The sequence below is a fragment of the Prionailurus bengalensis genome, chromosome B3 (genome assembly GCF_016509475.1).
Source record: "Prionailurus bengalensis isolate Pbe53 chromosome B3, Fcat_Pben_1.1_paternal_pri, whole genome shotgun sequence".
NCBI lineage: Eukaryota > Metazoa > Chordata > Mammalia > Carnivora > Felidae > Prionailurus > Prionailurus bengalensis.
Genome location: NC_057355.1, coordinates 59,383,690 through 59,405,370, shown reverse-complemented (window position 1 = coordinate 59,405,370; position 21,681 = coordinate 59,383,690). Strand labels below are relative to the sequence as shown.

Sequence of the window (21,681 nt, the reverse complement as noted above, 5' to 3'; positions counted from 1 at the left end):
CAAACTATTACATACAGTAAATAATTTTTTTTTTTTTCAATCTTAGAAACAGAACAAGTCGGGGAGAGGGTCAGAGGGAGAGAGAGAATTCTAAGCAGGCTCCATGCCCAGCTCAGAGCTGGACATGGGGCTCAATCTCACAACACTGGGATCATGACCTGAGTTGAAATCAAGAGTTAGACACTCAAACAACTGAGCCACCCAGATGCCCCAGTAAATATTACATAAGTATTTAGCAAACTAATTAGAAGGCTAATGTATAAAGTTAATTGTATTTATACATGTCAGCAACAAACATATAAAGTGAAATTTTTAAAAAGAAGCTTTTTTTTTTTAATTTTAGGGGGCACCTGGGTGGCTCAGTTGGTTAAACATCCCACTCTTGACTTTGACTCAGGTAACCATCTTACAGTTCATGGGATTGAGCCTTGCATTGGGCTCTGAGCCGACTCACTGATCCTGGTTGGGATTCTCTCTCTCCCTCTGTCTCTGTCCCCCTCCCCTGCTCATGCTTTCTCTCTCAAAATAAATAAATAAAAATATTAAAAAAAAAAAAAGATTTTAAGTAATCTCTACACCCAATATAGGGCCCGATCTCACAATCCTGAGAGCAAGAGTCACATGCTCCACCAGCTAAGCCAGCCAGCTTCCACAGGAAAGTATTTTTAATAGCATAAAATACATCAGATTCTTGAAAAAAAATTAACAAAATATTCACAAGAACTTCTATAAGCTACAAAATATTATTGACAGAAATTAGATAATATATAAGTAAATCCATGTTGACAGACTGGAAGGCTCAAAGTTTTAAATGTCTTTATTTTTGAGAGAAAGTGAGAAGGGGGAAGGAGTGGAGAGAGAGGGGGAACAAGAGAATCTGAAGCTGGCTCCACGCTGAGAGCAGAGAGCCTGATGTGGGACTTGAACTCACTGAGAGATCATGACCTGAGCTGAAGTCAGATGCTTAACTGACTGAGCTACTCAAAAGTTTTAGACGCAAAGTTTTAAAGGTGTCAGTTCTTTGATTGATCTAGAATTTCAGTGCTATCCTATTCATTATCCCAGTAGCATATATATATATACATATATATATATTTTTTTTTTTTTGGTGGAAATTCGTATAGTGATTCTGAAATGTGTATGGTAATGTAAAAGACTAAGAATAGCCAAGACAATCTATAAGAACGAAACTTAGTGACTTCTATCAGATATCAAGAGTTATTATAAAACTATTATTAATGAGGTAAGTAAGACAATACAGTATTGGCACAAGAATAGACAGATGGACCAGTGGAACAGATTGGAGTATGCCAAAACTAACTACACATATATGGTCACTTAATTTATGATAAAATTGATAATGCAATGCAATGGGGAAAAGGATAGTCTTCAATAAGTAGTACTGGGTCAGTTTGATACCAAAATGGAAAAATATTAACCTTAGATCTCCTACTTTACACAATACACAGAATTAAATTCAAGATAGATTGCAGATTTGGGGCACCTGGGTGGCTCAGTTGGTTAAGCGTCCAACTTCAGCTCAGGTCATGATCTCATGGTTCTGAGTTCTAGCCCCACATTGGGCTCTCTGCTGTCAGCAAAGAGCTTGCTTCAGATCATCTGTCCCCCTCTCTCTGCCCCTCCTCTGCTCACACTTTCTCATTCTCTCTCTCAAAAATAAATACACCTTAAAAAAATAGATTGTAGATTTAAACTTTAAAGCTAATAAAACCTCTAGAAGAAAACAAAAAAAATCTTCATGACATGGAATAGGTAAAGATTTCTTAATCCTCCCCCCACTGCAAAAAGCTAACCATGAATTTATTTTTTTTAATATGACATTTATTGTCAAATTGGTTTCCATACAACACCCAGTGCTCATCCCAACAGGTGCCCTCCTCAATGCCCATCATCCACTTTCCCCTCCCTCCCACCCCCACCAACCCTCAGTTTATTCTGAGTTTTTTTTTAATTTTTTTAATGTTTTTATTCATTTTTGAGACAGAGAGAGACAGAGCATGAGCAGGGGAGGGGCAGAGAGAGAGGGAGACACAGAATCTGAAGCAGGCTCCAGGCTCTGAGCTGTCAGCACAGAGCCCGACGCGGGGCTCGAACTCACGGAGTGTGAGATCATGACCTGAGCTGAAGTCGGACGCTTAACCGACTGAGCCACCCAGGCGCCCCTATTCTGAGTTTTTAAGAGTCTCTTATGGTTTGCCTCCTTCCCTCTCTGTAACTTTTTTTTCCCCTTCCCTCCCCCATGGTCTTCTGTTAAGTTTCTCAGGATCCACATAAGAGTGAAAACATGGTATCTGTCTTTCTCTGTATGACTTATTTCAAGTAGCATAACACTCTCCAATTCCATCCACGTTGCTACAGAAGGCCATATTTCATTCTTTTTCATTGCCAAGTAGTATTCCATTGTATGTATAAACCACAACTTCTTTATCCTTTCATCAGTTGATGGGCATTTAGGCTCTTTCCGTAATTTGGCTATTGTTGAAAGTGCTGCTCTAAACATTGGGGTACAAGTGCCCTATGCATCAGCCCTCCTATATCCCTTGGGTAAATTCCTAGCAGTGCTATTGCTGGGTCATAGGGTAGATCTATTTTTAATTTTTTGAGGAACCTCCACGCTGTTTTCCAGACAGATGGCACCAGTTTGCATTCCCACCAACAGTGCAAGAGGGTTCCCATTTCCCCACATCCTCTCCAGCATCTATAGTCTCCTGATTTGCTCATTTTAGTCACTCTGACTGGCGTGAGGTGATAGCTCAGTGTGGTTTTGATTTGTATTTCCCTGATGAGAAGTGACGTTGAGCATCTTTTCATGTACCTGTTGGCCATCCGGATGTCTTCTTTAGAGAAGTGTCTATTCACGTCTTCTGCCCATGTCTTCACTGGATTATTTGTTTTTTGGGTGTGGAGTTTGGTGAGTTCTTTATAGATTTTGGATACTAGCCCTTTATCCGATATGTCATTTGCAAATATCTTTTCCCATTCCGTCGGTTACCTTTTAGTTTTGTTGATTGTTTCCTTTGCAGTGCAGAAGCTTTTTATCTTGATGAGGTCCCAATAGTTCATTTTTGCTTTTAATTCCCTTGCCTTTGGAGATGTGTCAAGTAAGAAATTGCTGTGGCTGAGTTCAGAGAGTTTTTTCCTGCTTTCTCCTCTAGGGTTTTGATGGTTTCCTGTCTCACATTCAGGTCATTCATCCATTTTGAGTTTATTTTTTGTGAATAGTGTAACCATGAATTTTAAAAAATGATAAATTGGACTTAATTAAAATTAAGAATTTTATTAATTAAAAGGTCAATCATAAGTGTGAGAAGATCCACATACCCTACAACTCAGCACCTAATATGTACCTACAAACAATTTCAGACCTGAACAAGAGTATTTGTTATTAGGTTGAAAATCAGAAACAGATGTTCATCAGTATGAGAATGGATATGTCCCATACACATACAGTGGAATTATATATAGGAGTTCAAATGAATGAACAAAGCCACATTTATCAACATGGATAAATCTCAAAAGCATAATGAGAGAATAAAGCAAGTTGCAAAATAGATACATTATGCTATGTTGGAAGTCCCAAGATCACCTTCAGGTTTGATGATTCACTTGAAGGGCTCACAGGACACAGAAGAATTATTAATATTCACAGTTATGGTTTGGTACGGTGAAAGGACAGAGATTAGAATCAGCAAATGGAAAAAGCTCATGGGGCAAGATCCAGGAGAAAGCAGATGCAGGCTTCCAGGTGTCCCCTCACAGTGGCATGGAGATTTGCTTAATCCTCCTGGCAAAGATGTGTGACACTATGTGTGAAGTGTTTCCAACCTGGGAGGCTCACTTGATCTTTGGGATCCCGGGATTTTTTCAGGGATCAGTCATGTCGTGCCCACATGTCATGCAATGCTTGCATAACTGAGCTCAATTATTCAGACTTTAGCCCTTCCACGCCCCACCTAGCAAAAACAAATATATACCACAAATCTCTTTGTTAGGATAAACTTAATTTAATCATGCTGGTATAGCCTGGCCCAAGAAACACACATATCAGACAGAACATTCCATAGGCTCAGAAGGTATCTTCCAGCTTCCAGCCAAGCAACAGTCCTGAAGACAAACCTTTCTTTAGAGTGTACAGGGTTTCAGCAAACAAGGCATGCCCAGTCAACTCTTTCCTGCCCCGATGCCATATATTTAGAGACCTATGAATCAATACTATTTATTAATGAATGTGTAAAGTTTCATGGGGATATTTAACACCCAGTTTAAGATAGAGGTTATCTTTGAGGTAAGAGGCTCATGTTAGAGAGAGGTGCTAGGGAACTTTAATTGTATATGTAATGTTTTCTTTATTAAAAGTTCTAAAACAAATATGGCAAAAAAATGTTTAAATTTGACTAAGTTCTGAATCATGGAAACATGGACATTATATTCTCTAGACACTTCTCTCTGTATCTGAAAATATTTAATAATAAAAAGTAGAGGACCCCTGGGTGGCTCAGTTTAGTGTCTGGCTCTTGATTTTGGCTCAGGTTACAATCTCATGGTTCGTGGGATTGAGTCCTGCTTTGAGCTCTGCCCAAGCCCTGCTTGGGATTCTCTCTCTCCTTCTCTCTCTCTGCCACTCCCCTGCTCATGCTCTCTCTCTCCCTCTCTCTCTGTCTCTCTCTCTCAAAACAAATAAACATTTCTTTAAAAAAAGAATTCATTAAAAAAAAGAGGAAAATTTAAAACAAAGCAAAACAAGAAAAAATTTTTGTAAGGGTGCCTGGCTGGCTCAATCAGTAGAACCTGGGACTCTTGATTTCAGAGTTGTGAGTTCAAGCCCCATGTTGGGTATAGAGCTTACTTTAAAAAAAAATAAAAAAAATTTTGTGAAATATATGAAGAAATGGTTTGCTCTGTTCTTCAGTATGCTACAATAATGTTTTGAGATGACATTTTTTTTTTATGATGTGAATTCAGAAAGTAATCAAGTTTGGCATACACCTGATGTTTAAGGTGTTTTACAGAATATCTATCATTCTGTATGAAGAATTTGTGCCATGGAGGCTTAGTCAGTTGAGTGTGCGACTCTTGATTTCAGCTCAGGTCATGATCTCACAGTTCATGGGTTCAAGCCCTGCTTTGAGCTCTTCACTGAGTGCAGAGCTTGCTTGGAATCCTCTCTGTTCCTTTCTCTCTGGCCCTTCTCTGCTTGCGCGCATGCACATGCTCTATCCCTCTCTCTCTCAAAAATAAATAAGTAAATAAAACTTAAAAAAGATTTTGTTACCCAATTACATTATAGTTTTGTTTATTCTGTTAAAGAATATTTGAATACTGAAGTTGAAATGAAGTGTTTAACCACTTAATGTACATAAGACTAATGTACTTGTCATAAATATGTGACATGTGCTTGGTATTACTTACTCAAAGATTAGCTAATTGGTTCCCACCTCAGGCCCCTTTATTTTATGCTGGTTTTAGGAGTAGTCCAGTAGGTTTGGTGGAGGAGAAAAGCAAGAGGTAAAGGAGAACAGTATTTGACCCTGATGCAAATCAAATCATGTGCTTCCCTTCTTTTCTCCCTTCCCCTCATAGAATTGGTCTTAAGGATAAAAAAATAACAAAAATGCAGCCTGTGGATAATGTGAAGAAGGGGAAAGAGCAATTGAACCTCTTGGCATTGGGAATGGGGGTGAAATGGTGGTGGTGATTGTTCAGATGCTATTAGCTGTAATTTCTAGCTACCATGTTTCTTTCATTTCCCTGGTTTCTCTTTACCTTCCATAAATCCAGTCAATTAAGAGATTCCTTCCTGTGCCTACTACTACATGCCGGTCCTATACCTTGAGATGCAAAATAAGTGTGGTCTTTTTGCCCCTTAATGTTCCTCATAAAGAAATCAAAGTAAATAGTTCAAATGCCAGTGAGCAGTCTTCCCTATATATTGCTTTGTAGGGAAAGCCTGCAGTAACATTTTTGTCAAAATTTGCACGCCTCACCCTTCCAGCATTCACAACTCTTAACTCATGTCTCAGCAGATTATAAGTTATCACATGTCATGGACCCTCAGGGATACTTAAAATAGTCAACATTGTAGGTGTTAAATTGAATGATGCAAGAGTCATTTGAATTTGTTAATTTCCAAATGACCGGTACGAAGTGGATACTACCAGTAGATGAAGGCTAGAAAAAGAGGTTCCCTCCTTTGGAGTAAAATTTCCGATTGATTTATTTTGTTTATAATAGTGACAATATATTAAAAGAATGACTAGAAAAATATAAACCTGTTTTTCATACAATAATTGAGAAATTGAAACCTATAAGTGAAACTGGAGCTGATGAAGCAAAAAAGTGACTTATCTTGGTTTGATTTTCAGTACGGGATTAAAACATACAGTCTAGGGGCGCCTGGGTGGCGCAGTCGGTTAAGCGTCCGACTTCAGCCAGGTCACGATCTTGCGGTCCGTGAGTTCGAGCCCCGCGTCGGGCTCTGGGCTGATGGCTCAGAGCCTGGAGCCTGTTTCCGATTCTGTGTCTCCCTCTCTCTCTGCCCCTCCCCCGTTCATGCTCTGTCTCTCTCTGCCCCAAAAATAAATAAACATTGAAAAAAAAAATTAAAAAAAAAAACATACAGTCTAATTCTCTTGACTGAAATGCCTTTTTGTGGTTGTAACATTGAGAAATGTTATAGTTATTTGTCATCATCGTTTCATTTTCTACTGGTTTTGGGAGTTTGCAGCCTGATGTTTAAGGTGTTTTACAGAATATCTATCATTCTGTATGAAGTTATATTATATTATTTAAAGTGAACTGAAAAGTGTATCAACAATCTCTTATGATTTGGTTTTCCAACGCGATGCCACCCAAAGACTGTCAATAGCTAGAGTGTATGTTGTTTCTTTCTTCATGTTCTCATGTTTAAATTGTTAGGATGAAGCTAGTATCCTGTTACTGGTAAGCTATAAGTTAATTATTTTCAAGCAGCCACTAGGATGAAAATAAAATTCAAGTACACAGTTGAATTTTATAAAAAATATAAGGAAATTGGGGGATCCAAACTAAATAAAATTACCATATTACTCACCTAGCTGAGCACAGTTTTAACATTGTGGTTACTGAGAGAGAGAACTGAATTAAAAATCTTTAAATAAATAGGTAAAATGCTTCAGAGATAAGGTACAATATTTAATTCTTGTTGAGACATCACAGTTTTACACCATCATGTGATAACTTTACCCTCATTACTTCCTTTTTCCCTTCTTAAAGATAGTCAATACCTAAGATCACTCCTTTGACTAATAGCTGTTTTCTGTATTTGTTTCCTAATAGAAATTAGCTCCTCATAGTTTAATATATCATCTTTATATTTATGAGTCTTAAACCTATACATCTAGCCCTCACTTTGCACCTAGAGTCTAGTTCCATATTTCCATGTGTCTATAAACTATTTTCATTTGGATATCTTACTGTAACCCTTAGTTCAGTATACCTAAAGCATTTGCTTTCCCATACCTTCTCAATTGTTCCATTTTGGGTACAAGTATCTTTAGTTTCTAGGCTAGGAATATAGAATCATTTTTTGAGTGCTTCCATTCCACTGTGCCATGTATTCAATTTGTCATTCTTAAATGTATTTGATTTACCTGTTCCTAAAATTTCCTCTTATATCTTTCTAGTCTAAGTCCTCATAGCTTCTTACCTGAAAAGACACTGGAAATGCTGTAGTACATAAATCAGATTAGATTCCTGTTCTCAGAGAGCTTAAAAGAAATTATGACAACTGTCTATTGCCTCCTACACAAAGTTCAGACTTCCTCTGTCAAATCGAAACCAACAGTAGCAATAGTCTCCATGTTAAGATGTCACTTTCTAGATCATTGTGGTATAGCACACATAGCATCACTTTCTAATTATTTGTTTGTTTGTCTTCCTTCCTATAATAAGTTACCAGAGATGGAGATAATAAGTTTATTTTTGTGTGACGGTACTAGCACAATACCTTTCACAAATATGTTAGTGAGTCTTTATTGGATGAAAGAGTATTGTAGATACTTCCATATACTTTGTCATTCATTCTAACAATGACCCTGTGAAGTGGATATAGGATGCCCTTGAAAATATCTAACTTTAAAGTTTTTCTATAATTATTCCAAATTTGCTTGTCTAAACTTCCTCTTTCCACTTTCTAAATAAATCCAGTCAAATTAATCTCTTCACTGTCTCCTGAATACTCTATCTACCTTCTTACTCATTCTTCGGGTGTTTCTTTCCTTCTCTCTGTCATGGTCCAGTATATTTACCTCTTTCTTGAAACCTTCCCTTCTAGCTCTAACCCACACAAATTTCCCCCTTTTATAACTCCTTTTTTCTTTTTTTTACAGATTTACTTTTAATTTTTTTAATGTTTATTTATTTTTGAGAGACAGAGAGTGTGTGTGAGCTGGGGCGGGGCAGAGAAAGAGGGAGACAGAAGATCCAAAGCAGGCTCTGTGCTGAAGGACTCAAACTCACAAACTGCAAGATCATGACGTGAGCTACTTAACTGACTGAGCTACCCAGGTTCCCCTCCCTTCTATAACACTTTTTACAAATATGTTGCCTGACAATTATATAATTGAGCAGTTTGTTGTATTGATTATTGTTATGCATTTTTATTTATGCTGTCATAGTCATTCACTATTTATTGTGAAGTTTGATGTCCCAACTTGACAGACATCTTTGTATAGCTGGTTCTTTTTTTCTCTGTTGTTGTCTATCATGCTGTTGAAATCCTGTATTAAGGGTTAGCTCTTTCTCCAAAGATGAAAATTCTGCATATATGATAGCACAAATTACTTATTTAACACGGGACAGTTGTGTGGCCATCCATTCTTTTTTTTTTTTTTTTAAAGTAATCTCTATACCTAATGTGGGGCTCAAACTTACAACCCCAAGATCAAGAGTCACATACTTTGCTGGCTGAGCCAGCCAGTTGCCTCTGTGGTCAAGCATTGTTATTGATTTTTTCGTTATCTCTGTCTAGTGTCTAGTGTCACTAATTTTAATATTATAATTTTAGGGCTGAATTTGGGCTAGTCAGATTATCAAACATCTATAAAAGAAAGATACTATAAATTGTTCTGTTGCAATATTATAATAGGTATAGGTGGACCCTTTTTTAGTTAATGTACCATGTCTGATAGTATTAACTATATTATACAATAAATTTTTAGGTTAATTTTTTAGTCTTCTATATTTCATAACTGATTAAAAATTTTAAAAATTTCTTAGAGGAAATGGTATACCTTGAGAAATTCATTGGGAACTAGCATATTAAAATGTTTATTTATTTATTTTAATGTTTATTTACTTATTTTGGAAGGGGGCAGGGACAGAGAGACAGGGAGAGAAAGAATCCTAAGCAGGCTCCACACTTTCAGTGCAGAGCTCAAGCAGGGCTCACTCTCATGAACCATTAGATCCTGACCTGAGCCGAAATCAAGAGTCTGATGCTTAACCAACTAAGCCACCCAGGTGCCCCTAAATGTTCGTATATTTAAAACAGCAGTTTTACATTGCATAAAGATGATTTAACAACTCCAGGTTAAATTTGTCCATAGTAAATATTGCTTATTAAGAAAAAGAAAATATAGATTTCTGTAAATCTCCCTTTTTCCTTATATTGGTATCATTAATTTTGTTGTTAGAAAAAGAAATAATAATAAAAGCCACTAAAATGTTTTGTTTTGTATTACTATCATTAGGAGACATGGTGTCTTTCTCACAAATAGCTTATTATTCTTGTTTCTGTTTTTCCTTTTTAATTCTTTTATATCCATTTATTTTCTCTAACTCTATTTTATCAACTTTTCCATTTATTTATTTATTGTACATACCCAACCTTATTCTGGAATATATTTAAGATGACTTTATGCTCTTTTTATTGGCCCCAGTTACTTAAGTCTCCTATTGTAAACAGCCCCCATCCTTGAAAGCCTATGTAAGTGTTATTTGTTCTTTAACTATTTCCCCAATTGACTCTTTACTCAGCAATTAAAATTATATTGGCCCGATGATGTGGTGAGCTGTTTGTAAAATTGACCAATACCTCCTTAATTCTTTCCATTTGTACTTAACCTTTCTTTCCAAGCAAAGAAGTCATTAATTTTTTTCCTGAATGCCTCATTTCAATTTACTTCTTAAAAACATAATTCAAAAAATTTTAGACTTATCCATAGAAAGTTTGTATAATTTTTTAAAGTCTTAAATTCTTTCATCATCAGTAAGTTGATATTATTTATATTTTAGATTTTGGAATAAAATTTACTTTTATGCTACTTAAATTTAATGTCAAAGTAGAGTTTAACTTGTGTTTCTGAGTCAGATCTTAGTGTGCCTAACATTTTCATTTTCAATTTTAGTTGCTGAATAGCTTTCTACAGTGGATGTTATGTCTTTTGCTCTTTTTGATTTCTTACTGTTATGAATGTGCGCAATATAACAGCCTCGCATAGTTCAACTTTCTTAAGCTTCCTCTATCATTGGCTTTTAAAAGTCCTGTTTAGGAAATGGGAAAGAATAAATCAGAATTACTTGGGATGTTTTTTCAAAACACATACCACTAGGAGTTCTGATAGTTTATTCTTTATGCCATCTCTCCTTGGAAATCCACAGTTATAGTCAGTCACTATCACTGAAGGAACTTGAGATAGCCCTCAGTTGTGTTAATTTGTCTTAGCATCCAAAAAGAAACTAGCCTGCATGGTACTTGTTTATTTTTACAAAAAAAAAAAAAAGATCAAAATTATTTATGGAAAATGGTGTTTTATAAAGCAAATAAATAACTACAAATTTCAAATACATATTGTATCTAGTAATAAAAACATTTCTTGTTCTTCTAAAGTGGTAAATTAGACAAATACTTATTTTGGAGAAGTCACTGGTTATTAGGAAAGCAGTCCTAAAAATGGTACCCTTTCTTTAAGAAAATATTCAAGCCTTAAGTAGCAAGTACTAAAAGGAACACCAAAAGGAAATTCTTTTTTTGAAAAGTTATTTTCAGTCTTCATTCTTATTTCTTTTTGTCTTGGATAACCTTCACAAAAATGTATCTTTTTTGTAACCAATACTCTAAACGTTGCCAGGTTTCACTTGTCTACTTTCTGGAGGCATCCAGTGTAGGTCCCTTCTTTTTTTTTCCTCTTTACTCTTGAATTAATCCTCTACCTACTTCACAGGCCGATTCTTTGATGAGAATGAATCCCCTGTTGATCCGCAGCATGGCTCTAAACTGGCGGATTATAATGGGGATGATGGTAACGTAGGTGAGTACGAGGCAGACAAGCAGGCTGAGCTGGCTTACAATGAGGAAGAAGATGGTGATGGTGGAGAGGAAGACGTCCAAGGTGAGCGTGGGCTTGGCCTCCATGCTGTGACCGTGAAACCCACCTCTAAATTTTTTGGTTGAATTTGTGTAGAATTTTCCCCACTTATTAACAGAATTACAATCTTAATACAAAGAGATTCTGTGTAGTTTTTCAATTTTATTTTGAAAACAATTTTATGATAGTCATATTTTTAGATTTTAATTATTTTAAGTATTTTCATTTTAGTTATCTTATATGTATTATTGATATAGTTATAATTTGAAACTCAAAAGTATTCAGAAATTTTAGATTTAAATTGTTTTAAATGTCTCCAGGCTTTACCTATGGCAAATACTCCCAGAAAATAATTCTTTTCCAATTTCTTATCTGAAAACATTTCGTTATTCTAGGTACATATTTTGACCAGACAGCCTTTTTGTTATAAAGGAAGTCCCAAAGAGAATGGTCTCCATACTGAAGATAAGATATGTCACTACTGATTGAGTATAGGAAGGCTGTTTTTGAACTTTTTTCTGAGAGGCTGAAAATTTATATTTAACAGTTTGAAAAGATTTGTCTGTTTTATGTTTAATACACAGATTCAACATATTTTCCTTGTTAACTATGTAACTTCTGAGCTTTTAACTTATTAAAAGTTCAGAATCTACCTGTGTGCATGCAGCCCTACCCATGCATGCATATCAGAGTATATTACATTATTATGAGTTTTTAGGCCTATTTTCTGCCTGCTTATATCATTTAGTAGTATTTGTGGAACTTTTTCTCTTTTCTGTAAAAGTTGATTATGAACATAATAATGTGTGATGTATTCTATTTTATAATGTGATGCATGAAGTATTTTCCAATGTAAACTGTCTCAATTTCTTCCTTAACTCTTTTTAAGTAATCACATCTTACTTATGTTCATGACAAGAGTTGTTTTTATAAAACTGAAAAGAAATTATAGTTATCCTCAGATACTTTGTAGTTAATAGAAAAGGGGAAACTTAGAGACTCAGACTTCCATGCAGGATTGTTTTGATAGTACATTCTAGTTTTGGAAGAATGGTTGTTGGGAATAGAAAGAGATAATAATTATTCTAGGACTTCTATAAGGATACATTCATGAGAACTTCTCAAATGCTGTTTGGGGCTTTAGAATAAATTATACCTACCTTTTCTATAATCTCATCCATTTTTCATAAATTTTACCATTTTTTCTCATTGTTTTGTGTTTGTTTGAATGTTTTTATTTGCAATTATTTATAACATTGTTGTGAGGCTTTTTCATGCATGTATATCATATCACCAATTAGATTACCAAGCTCTGGAGGGCAGGAATTTTCACTTATGTTGCCTTATATTTTGTTTGTGTCCTTTTCTGTCTTCATATTCACCCCACCCTCCACCCCCCATAGTACTTAGCCTACATAGGTCAATGTTGTTAACTGATAATTTTATGCTTTCTCATTGAGTTTTAGAACTGTGACTAGAATAATAACCCTTTAACTTTTGGTCTTATAAATTTAGTTTATAGTTTAAACATTCTCTAGTTTTCTTCCTAAGAGCTTCTATCATATCATTGGATAATTTTGAGGGTTTTATTAGAGCAAATAATTTCAGCTGTAACTGAAAGACATTTCTTATGCTTTTGGCTGTCTTAAAGTTAATGACTTGTATCACAAAATTTCAGATATTTTGTATGGCTTTTATCCATGGTAGGTACATTTATCTTCAGTGCCTCCTCCCTCTCTTCTCTCTCTCTCTCTCTCTCTCTCTCCCCTATACCCATTTCCCTTTCCCTCTCCCATCCCCAGTTTTCAATGTAACTTTCCACTTTAGGTCACCAGTATCCTCATGCTGCTCTGCCTTTCCTTTCACAAGGAAATAAAGGCATCAGTTCTAAGGAATATAAGGAAATGACCTAAGGTGATACCCTCAGTGAAGTAGGGAGGGGATTGTTAGATTTTGGGGTTTTCTCATTTGCAACTCAATCTTACTTGAGCTGGGGGTTGCCACTTACATTTTTATCCCATTTCGGGGTTCACTAGATGACAGCAGTAGAAGGATAGGACAGCTACCAAGGGGACTCCTTTATGATAGGGAACAAAGCCACCAGCGGCAGCTAGTGAAGAGGGATGTTTGGGTGAACTGACTAAAAAAGAGTATTGGAAAGCCAAATAATTTAAAACATGCTTTCAGGGATTCTTTAGGTATGGCATTAACTGTCCAGAAAGTGGGAAGGGGGAATTATGGTTGTTCCCTAGTTTATCAATAATTTGGATTCTAAATTTTATTATTAAGTTAGAATATTTAGAATTTAAGAACATTTCTTCATAGTTGCAATGTAGAAATAATGGTTGGGTTCCCAGGCAAGTTTGCACTTGTAGCCAAAGCAGGCAGTAGAAAAGAGTGGGGGAAAAAACATTAGGTTAGGAGACCAGCCGTTGAGTATTGCTTTTCAAGTCACTTTAACTCTCTAGGTCACAGTTTCTTCATCTGTAATGTGACTGTTGAACTACAATAGATGGTCCTTCTCAGTTCTAAAATTCTGTGATCATATTCACAGTGGAATCACTATATACAACACAGGTATAATGGGAGAATGTGTTTCAGATTTGAGCATGCCTGAAACATATCTTCCCCCAAACCCAGGAAAGAAAATCTTTACTGCCATTAAGACTCTGCAGCCAGAGATATCAAAAATTGAAACATGCTTGTAACAGATGGTTGCTGTACTTGTGATGAACATAGCATAATGTATAGATTTGTGGAATCACTATGTTGTATACCTGAAACTAATATGACATTGTGTCAACTTCAATTAAAATTGAAACATGTACTTCAGAAATACTATTAGGGGCTCTTCTCTACTCTTCCTAATATTAGGAGGAGTTTTGTTGTTTTGTTTTGTTTTGTTTTTCCTCAATCTGTTGGGTCCCTAGGATTAGAGATTCCACTTATAGTGCTGAGGTTCTGGATTCAGCTAAGGTCAATGGAGATTTGGGCAGCAACTCTGCCAATAGAGTTTATCTGCCAGCTTTATCTCTGATGCTTGTTCATATGTATTGATCATTTGGGCCACTACTATCTGTAAAGTGTTTTCTTGTAGAATTAAGTGAGGCCTATTTTTCCTGTGTTTACAGTTCTGGTTTATTTTGATTTTTAATTCTTGGTTTCCTGAAGCAGCCTAAAAAAATATTATTTTATTTACATTGGTGTAGAAAAATTTTTTTCCTGCCTTCTTTTAAGTGACCCAATGAGGGGCGCCTGGGTGGCTCAGTCAGTTGAGCGTCCAACTTCAGCTCAGGTCATGATCTCAACATCTGTGAGTTCGAGCCCCACTGGGTTCTGTGCTGACAGCTCAGTGCCTGGAGCCTGCTTCTGATTCTGTGTCTCCCTCTCTGCCCCTCCCTTGCTCTTGCTCTCTCTCTCTCCCAAAAATGAATAAATAAAATTTTTAAAAATTAAAAAAAAAATTAAGTGACCCAATGAAAAGATTACCTCTGGAAATACTCTGCATCTGATGGATATCTTTTAATTCATTCTTTATTGTAATAAGGAGATGGATGTTTATAAATTCTCTTTACTCTTATCTTTAATCCCATAAAAGTTCCAAGTTTCTTTAACAGAGTATGACCTGCATATTTATTTATGGTTGTATTTATGTGCTTATGGAAGGAAGCTGAGCCTAATGCTTGAGTGCCTGGATTCTGGAGCTGGACTGCCTGGATTTGAATCCTAGCTCCAGCACTTACCAGCTCTGTGACCTTGTGAATTACCTAACTCTATGCCTCAATATCCTTATCTGTAAAATAGGGGTATAGTTACTTAACTAAGCTGTTGTTATGTAGATTATATGACTCAACTATTTGTTCAGCACTTAGGGCAGGTCTTCCACAATGTAAGCACTACATAAGTGTTTGTTGAATAATAGTTTTTAAGAAGTTAAAGCAAATACAGAATATTTTTCTTTGGATTGCCTGCTTTGGAGGATAATTACACTTTGGTTTGTGGATTAACGTGTACTTTTTAGTGGAGCCTCACTGCCTTATTATCTCCAAGATGTTCTTGTTTGGTAGAGCTTGCTTTATGGAGGTGATCCTTTCTTGACTTCAGAGGGAATTTAGGAATAATTTAATAAATTATGAATGTCCTTCTATTTCCTTAATAGTCATTTTATGTTAATGAGCTATTTACAGATTTTGCTGCCTTGTAAAATGAAATATATATATATATATATATATATATATATATTTAGTTTTCAGGTTGTTGTTCTATATTAGATTTGACTAGGTAATTTCATCATACTTTATAAATACTGTACATGCAAATAGGTTGTCAGTAGAAATTTGAATTCTGGTTAGAATAGCTATACTGAAAGTGGACTCTAGTTAATGTAAATAATAGTTCAGTGTAAGAAAAATGCAATATTCCAAAAGTCCTGTGAAATTCTGAAAAATAATGTGAAGGCACAGTATTAAAATTTGATTAAAAGCATGAATTAATAAAACCAACAAACTCCTCTGTATATTTATAGAAGACTTTAGAAGTAAAGACTCCTTCCTATACATTATTATTATTATTATTACTATTATTATTTTGAGATAGGATAAACAGTTGCTATCTGTATTCTACTGAGAAGGTAACTAAAGGTCTAAAGAGGTTTAGAAACTAGATCAGGTTTGTTAAGGGACTGAGCCAGAGCTAGAATTCAGTGTTTTTATTCCTAGAGCTTTGCTCTTACCTTCTCTTTATAATTTTTCATTTAAAAGTCTTCCAACATACCTACTTTCAATAACTTTCCTGTTAAATTTTTAGGAATTCTCTTTTGTATGGCTGCTTTTCCCACCCCTCTGTGGTGATTAAGTCTTCATTTAATTACTGAAGTCATGAAAGATGTATTTATAGCCATAAGGTGATATCCCATAACATGGATTCTAAGGAGAGCTTTCTGGAGAGGTGCCAGTGATCATTTTCCTGTTTAAAACCAAAGATATTTTTTTAAAGTACAACAAGTTCTATGTTAAGATATTAGCATTTTTTCAAAATACAAATGTGATTATGGATACAATTTCAGCCTCTGCCTGTAACAGATCTGGGGTTATCTTATCACAGCTAGTGGATTACACTATTAAAGATACAAGATAATTTTGTTGGCCTATGATGCAAAATTGTTGCCTGCAATTCTAAATGAGAATTTCTGTAAGTTTAATAGGAAAGTTATTGAAAGGAAAGAAAAAGTTGTCTTATTTGGCATTTTTTTAAATGAATAAATATAAAGAAGAAATAAGAACACATCATTATGTAAGATACACAGTACATATATCACATAGCATTTTTCTTGAACAAAATTTTACCATAGGATATACTAGAGAAGTTAAGAGTGGATTACCATAGGATATACTAGAGAAGTTAAGAGTAGCAAACCTATCAAATCTAAAAGACAAATTTCAGAAAACTATAGTATATATGTGAATTGGGATTCTGACTCTTGAAATATATAAAATTATATTTATATATAACTCATATAACTCTTTAAATTATATAAAATTGTATTTCTGGACAATTATGATAGTAACATCTCAATCTATCAAAAACTAAGCTGATGGGTAATTGTAACTGTGAACTATAAAGTATGAAAAATCATTTTTCAAGGCTGTGGAAGAATAAAAGAAGAAAAAAATAAGAAAACCAAACAAAGAAAAAAAGAAAAAAAACAAGGCTCTGGAGGAGCTAACAGATGTCACTAAAAGCCATACACTAGAAAGAAAGTCTCTTTACTTTGATTAAATTACTTTTCATTCTTGTTCTAACATAATTTTAATATTCTGAGCGGTCTTATTTCAAAACCTGTAGTTTGTAACAAAATTAGAAAAGGATTGCTACTGCGAGATAAACAGTAATGTGAAGTGGCAGATGATAGCCAAGAAGGACCCAGAAAAACCTGTCAATATCCAAATAAGTCAAACTCTAAAGAGTCATTTAATGTAGCTACTCAAAGTGACTTTGAGGATCTTACTAACAATATTATGTAATATTTTTTTTTCTTTTTGGTAAAGAAGAAGTTAAATTTTGGTTAGTATATCATTTAAGAAGTTGCTGCTAAACTCTTTGCAGAGGAGCAAAGAAATTCACTATAATGTTAAATATTGGGATTATGAGTAGCTTTTATTTTCCTATCTTTTATTTTCCAATTTTTATGTGATGAGTGTGGATTAATTTTGTAATTAGAAAAAGTCTTGGTTTTTAAGGGCATGAAAATGTATACAGAACGGTTTCTAAAACTTTTATTTTTAAATTTTATTTATTTATTTATTTTCATTGAAAGAGAGAGAGAGAGCAGGCAGGGAAGGGCAGAAGGACAGGGAGGGAGACAATCCCAAGCAGGTTGCACACTCAGCATGGAGCCCGATGGGGGTGGAGGTGGGAGGATCAATTCCACAACCATGAGATCATGACCTGAGCTGAAATCAAGAGTTGGATGCATAACGGACTGAGCCACCTAGGCACTCCAAAAACTAACTTATAGAACTAATTCATTTAGTAGAAATAATGTATTTTATATACAAGAACCAACTCCTCAATGTTTGTGGGTTCCTAAAGTTTGGCTAACTATATCTAGCTCTACTATCATCAAAAGATTTGTTAAATTAAGTAATCTTCCAATATATTGGAAGACTGGAAGACAGACTTTTCACTGTTTAGCCAAGCAACTAAGAAATAAAGCGCTATTTTAGAAGGTATAAAATAACAAATAGAAAACTACTGAGGCTTGATTTTATTGGTTTTCTGCAAGTGATTTTAAAAATAATATCCTTGATACATAATTATTTTCCTTACAGATGATGAGGAACGAGAACTTCAAATGGATCCTGCAGACTATGGAAAACAACGTTTCAATGACGTTCTTTAAGCCCTAAAGGAAAACTTCAGAAAACCTAAAGTGCTGTAAAATGGAATGATTTCTACTTTGTTGTTTCTGACTTTTGTTGTAAAGATCAGTTGTATCAGTTGTAAAGATACATTGAGATAGATTTAAGGAAAAATTTTAATGAAGAAATGTACCCATGTACATATGTGAACTTTTTCATATTGTATTATTAAAGCAGAGATTTTTTTGTTATATTACAGTTGAGCCAAAAACAAAGTAAGCAAAACTGTAATCTTTGCATTTAAAATGAACTAATGTATATTTTACATTTTATTGAGCCTAATTCTTTCCACAAATGGACAAATAGTAAAAATTGGTTGTACGGTTTATATGTTGCACATAGCATAACCCCAGTGAGAACAGTTATTCAACTGAAAAACTTTTTACACACTAATATATTCTTGTTAGCCCAACAGGTGTTCTGTTCTATCTACCCCTCATCTCGTGCTCTTCATGGAGTTATATCTAGTCACATAAAAGAGGGGTTGGAACCTGGAAGCCAAACACTGGGCAGCATGTGTGCAAAATCATTTCCCTACTCCTTTTATTTTACATGAGTGCTGATGTGTTTTGGCAGATTAACTTTTAGCTGAGGCCTGATGGAAGTTGAGGTAACCTGCAAAGACATAACAATATTTATGAGTTATACCTTACTTAGTTCATGAAATTGTGAAATGCATGATTGACAATATCTTTTCAATTTTTATTTTTTTCACATAATACTGGTACTGTTTAACGATAACCATCACTGGCTAAATTTTTTATATTTTCAGAGTCCAAGTTGGTGAAAATATTCATGATTTAAATGCCAGATTCTGAAAGAAGCTAAATCAACTTCAAAATGAATCTGCAATCAGCATTTCAAAGCTTCTCTGGTAGTTTTAGTGATCTTATTTGACTAGAATTTTTCAGAAGTACTATAAGGAGTTTTAACAGATTTTTATTAACACACAAATAAGTAGAAGTGCAGTGAGGTCTACAACTGTTTTATTAAAATAGCTTAAGAGTTTGTAATAAAGATGAAGAATCTTTGTAATTAATATGTTAAGAACCCATAAGCCTCATATTTGCTAGACTTACAGAATTATTTTAAATGCATTTGTCTTTTTTGACACTATTCTGGAGAATGCTTAAGCTAGTTAATCCCTGTTTTCAGATTTAAATCTTTTAAATCTTATCCCCCCCAAAATAAAAGGTTTTGATCACAAGGAGACATTTAAGGTTGTTAACTCTGTTTTTCAGAAGGACTACTGTTAATTGCACATAAACATGAAATTTTTTTTCCCCCTTGTGCTCAGGTTCTAGTCAAAATTCAAACTTACAAAGGTAAAAAAAAGCTGTTCATTTATTAGAAGTGCAAAAATTCTTAGATTTCAGTTTGAAATTATTTAATGACCAGGAAAAGATACAGTGATTTACTAAAATTGTTATTTCTACCAAATCAAAATGGCAATTTATGCCTTTGCTGAGTATATCAGGCCTATAATGAATAGGTATAATAGTTCACAGAATTTTTTAAAATGGAGTTAAAGGGAATTGATGTACACCTTTTGGGCATTAGAGTGGGAAGATGAATCTAAAACATACTTCTAGTAATACTTTATATTTAATACTGTAAAATCTTTACAAATGAAAACCATGAAATTTCCTGCCTTAGTTCCTTTGTCATAAGAACAATCACTTAATTATATGGTAGCTATTACTTATATAGCAAAATTTCTTCAATTAGCAGTCTAGACATTTTATAAACTGAGAGATCTTGGACCAATTGATAATGTTTCTGACTGTATTAACATTTTAGTGCTATAAAATACTATGTGAATCTTAAAATTCTGACATTCTACAGTCTGTATTAGACATGCTGGTTTTTATAATATTTTACTTCTGCCTTAAGATTTAGGTTTTTTAAATGTATTTTTGCCCGGAATTAAGTGTTAATTTGATGGAAACTCTGCTTTTAAAATCATCACTTAACTGGGTTCTAATAAATTAAAATTAAACTTGTTTTACTATTTTTCTGATTCTGACACATATACACACATCACACTCATGTGATGCAAATAGTTACATTTTAACACTAAAATTTGAGCAAATTTAGAATTCATTTTAGGCTAAGCTAAACTAGATTGCAGAAAAATTTATATTAGGGTTGTTTACCGTAGTGCTAGTGTAACAAATACTGAATGCTTCCTATGTGCCCAGCATTATCTTATGTAATAAGAATACTGTAGTGGGTAAGATAGACCAGGTTTCTGTTCTCATGGAGCTTACATTCAAGTTGGACCAGTCCGACAATATACAAGTAAACACAAGAACCAGCTAATTTTAAATAGTGATAAGAACTATTAAAAATAAAACAAAGTTCCAAGGTTTCAAGGTCTCTTAAGTTTCCAAATAATAAGGTTTTCAACTTAACTGAAACATAATTATGAAGCTAGAATATCATGAGAGAAATGAGGCTGAAGAGGTATGGAAAGGGTAGGGTAGGTAGAACCTTTTAAGTTCAGGTCACTTGCTACTGACCCATAAAGAGAAAATATAAAATCCAAAATATACATGGAGGGATGATTCTAAGGAAAATGTGAATACAACTTCAAAATCATTTCTAAAATATGTCCCTTTATTTTAAAAAATCTTAAGATTGTGTTCCTTTTTGACTTGTCCTGTATACACCTGTAAACATAAAATTTGCTAGAATATGAGGACAGAGAATGTATAAAACAAAACAAAACAAAAACCGTGTAGTTATGAGGGGGGTAGTCACTTGTCATAATGGCTAGCCTTGGAAACTTCTGTTCCCTCACATGTCTGACCCCATGGCTTCAATAAGACAATCAAACCATGTGATGTTATTTAATACATTTCCAAAGTCTAGGTTATTGAGTCTTCACATAAATATTCAGTTCTAATTGGGCTATATCTAATTCCTTTTAAGACTCTCCTCACTAAGGGTTCCAAATGAAAATTCAAACAACTATCCCAGAAAGAAAAAGGGGAAATTTAATGGTCCATGTAAATAAACTGCAAAAAGGGCAGAAGTCAGCTGGACTTGAGGATAATTGTATTGACACAAGGACTTAAACGCTGCCAACTTTGTTTCACTAACTCCCATTTCTGCTTCTCTCTACTTGCTACTTTCTTTCACTCAGACTAGCTCTCCCCTCAAAACTCTAACCAAACTTCCAGCAGGTCACATTTTCTTAGTTTTGCCACCTGAGAACAGCTGCTCTTCTTTCCTTAATTCCACTCCAAAAAATATGAGGGAAGGGAGATTTTTGTTTCTGACTATGATTAATTTGACTAGCCCTTTCTGAATTAGTGGTAACTATAAAACTGGACAAGATGTAAGTGACTGTTTTGGGGCAGCAAAAAACTTAAGCTTCTGAAATAAGGGAA

The 21,681-nt window shown here is 34.6% G+C and overlaps 1 protein-coding gene across 3 annotated transcripts in view; it reads left to right on the top strand.

The window, feature by feature from the left end:
- The window catches only part of GOLM2 (golgi membrane protein 2), a 105,787-nt gene extending 85,498 nt beyond the window's left edge, over nt 1-20,289 (top strand). For 2 of the 3 annotated variants that reach the window (XM_043555546.1, XM_043555547.1), the window contains 2 exons: nt 11,223-11,390; nt 18,197-20,289. In XM_043555546.1, coding sequence (XP_043411481.1) covers nt 11,223-11,390; nt 18,197-18,267 — 239 coding nt within the window. In that variant the 3' untranslated portion in view covers nt 18,268-20,289. The remainder of the gene's footprint in view (nt 1-11,222; nt 11,391-18,196) is intronic. The other variant, XM_043555548.1, reaches the window with a different exon arrangement.
- The last annotated feature ends 1,392 nt before the right edge of the window (nt 20,290-21,681 follow it).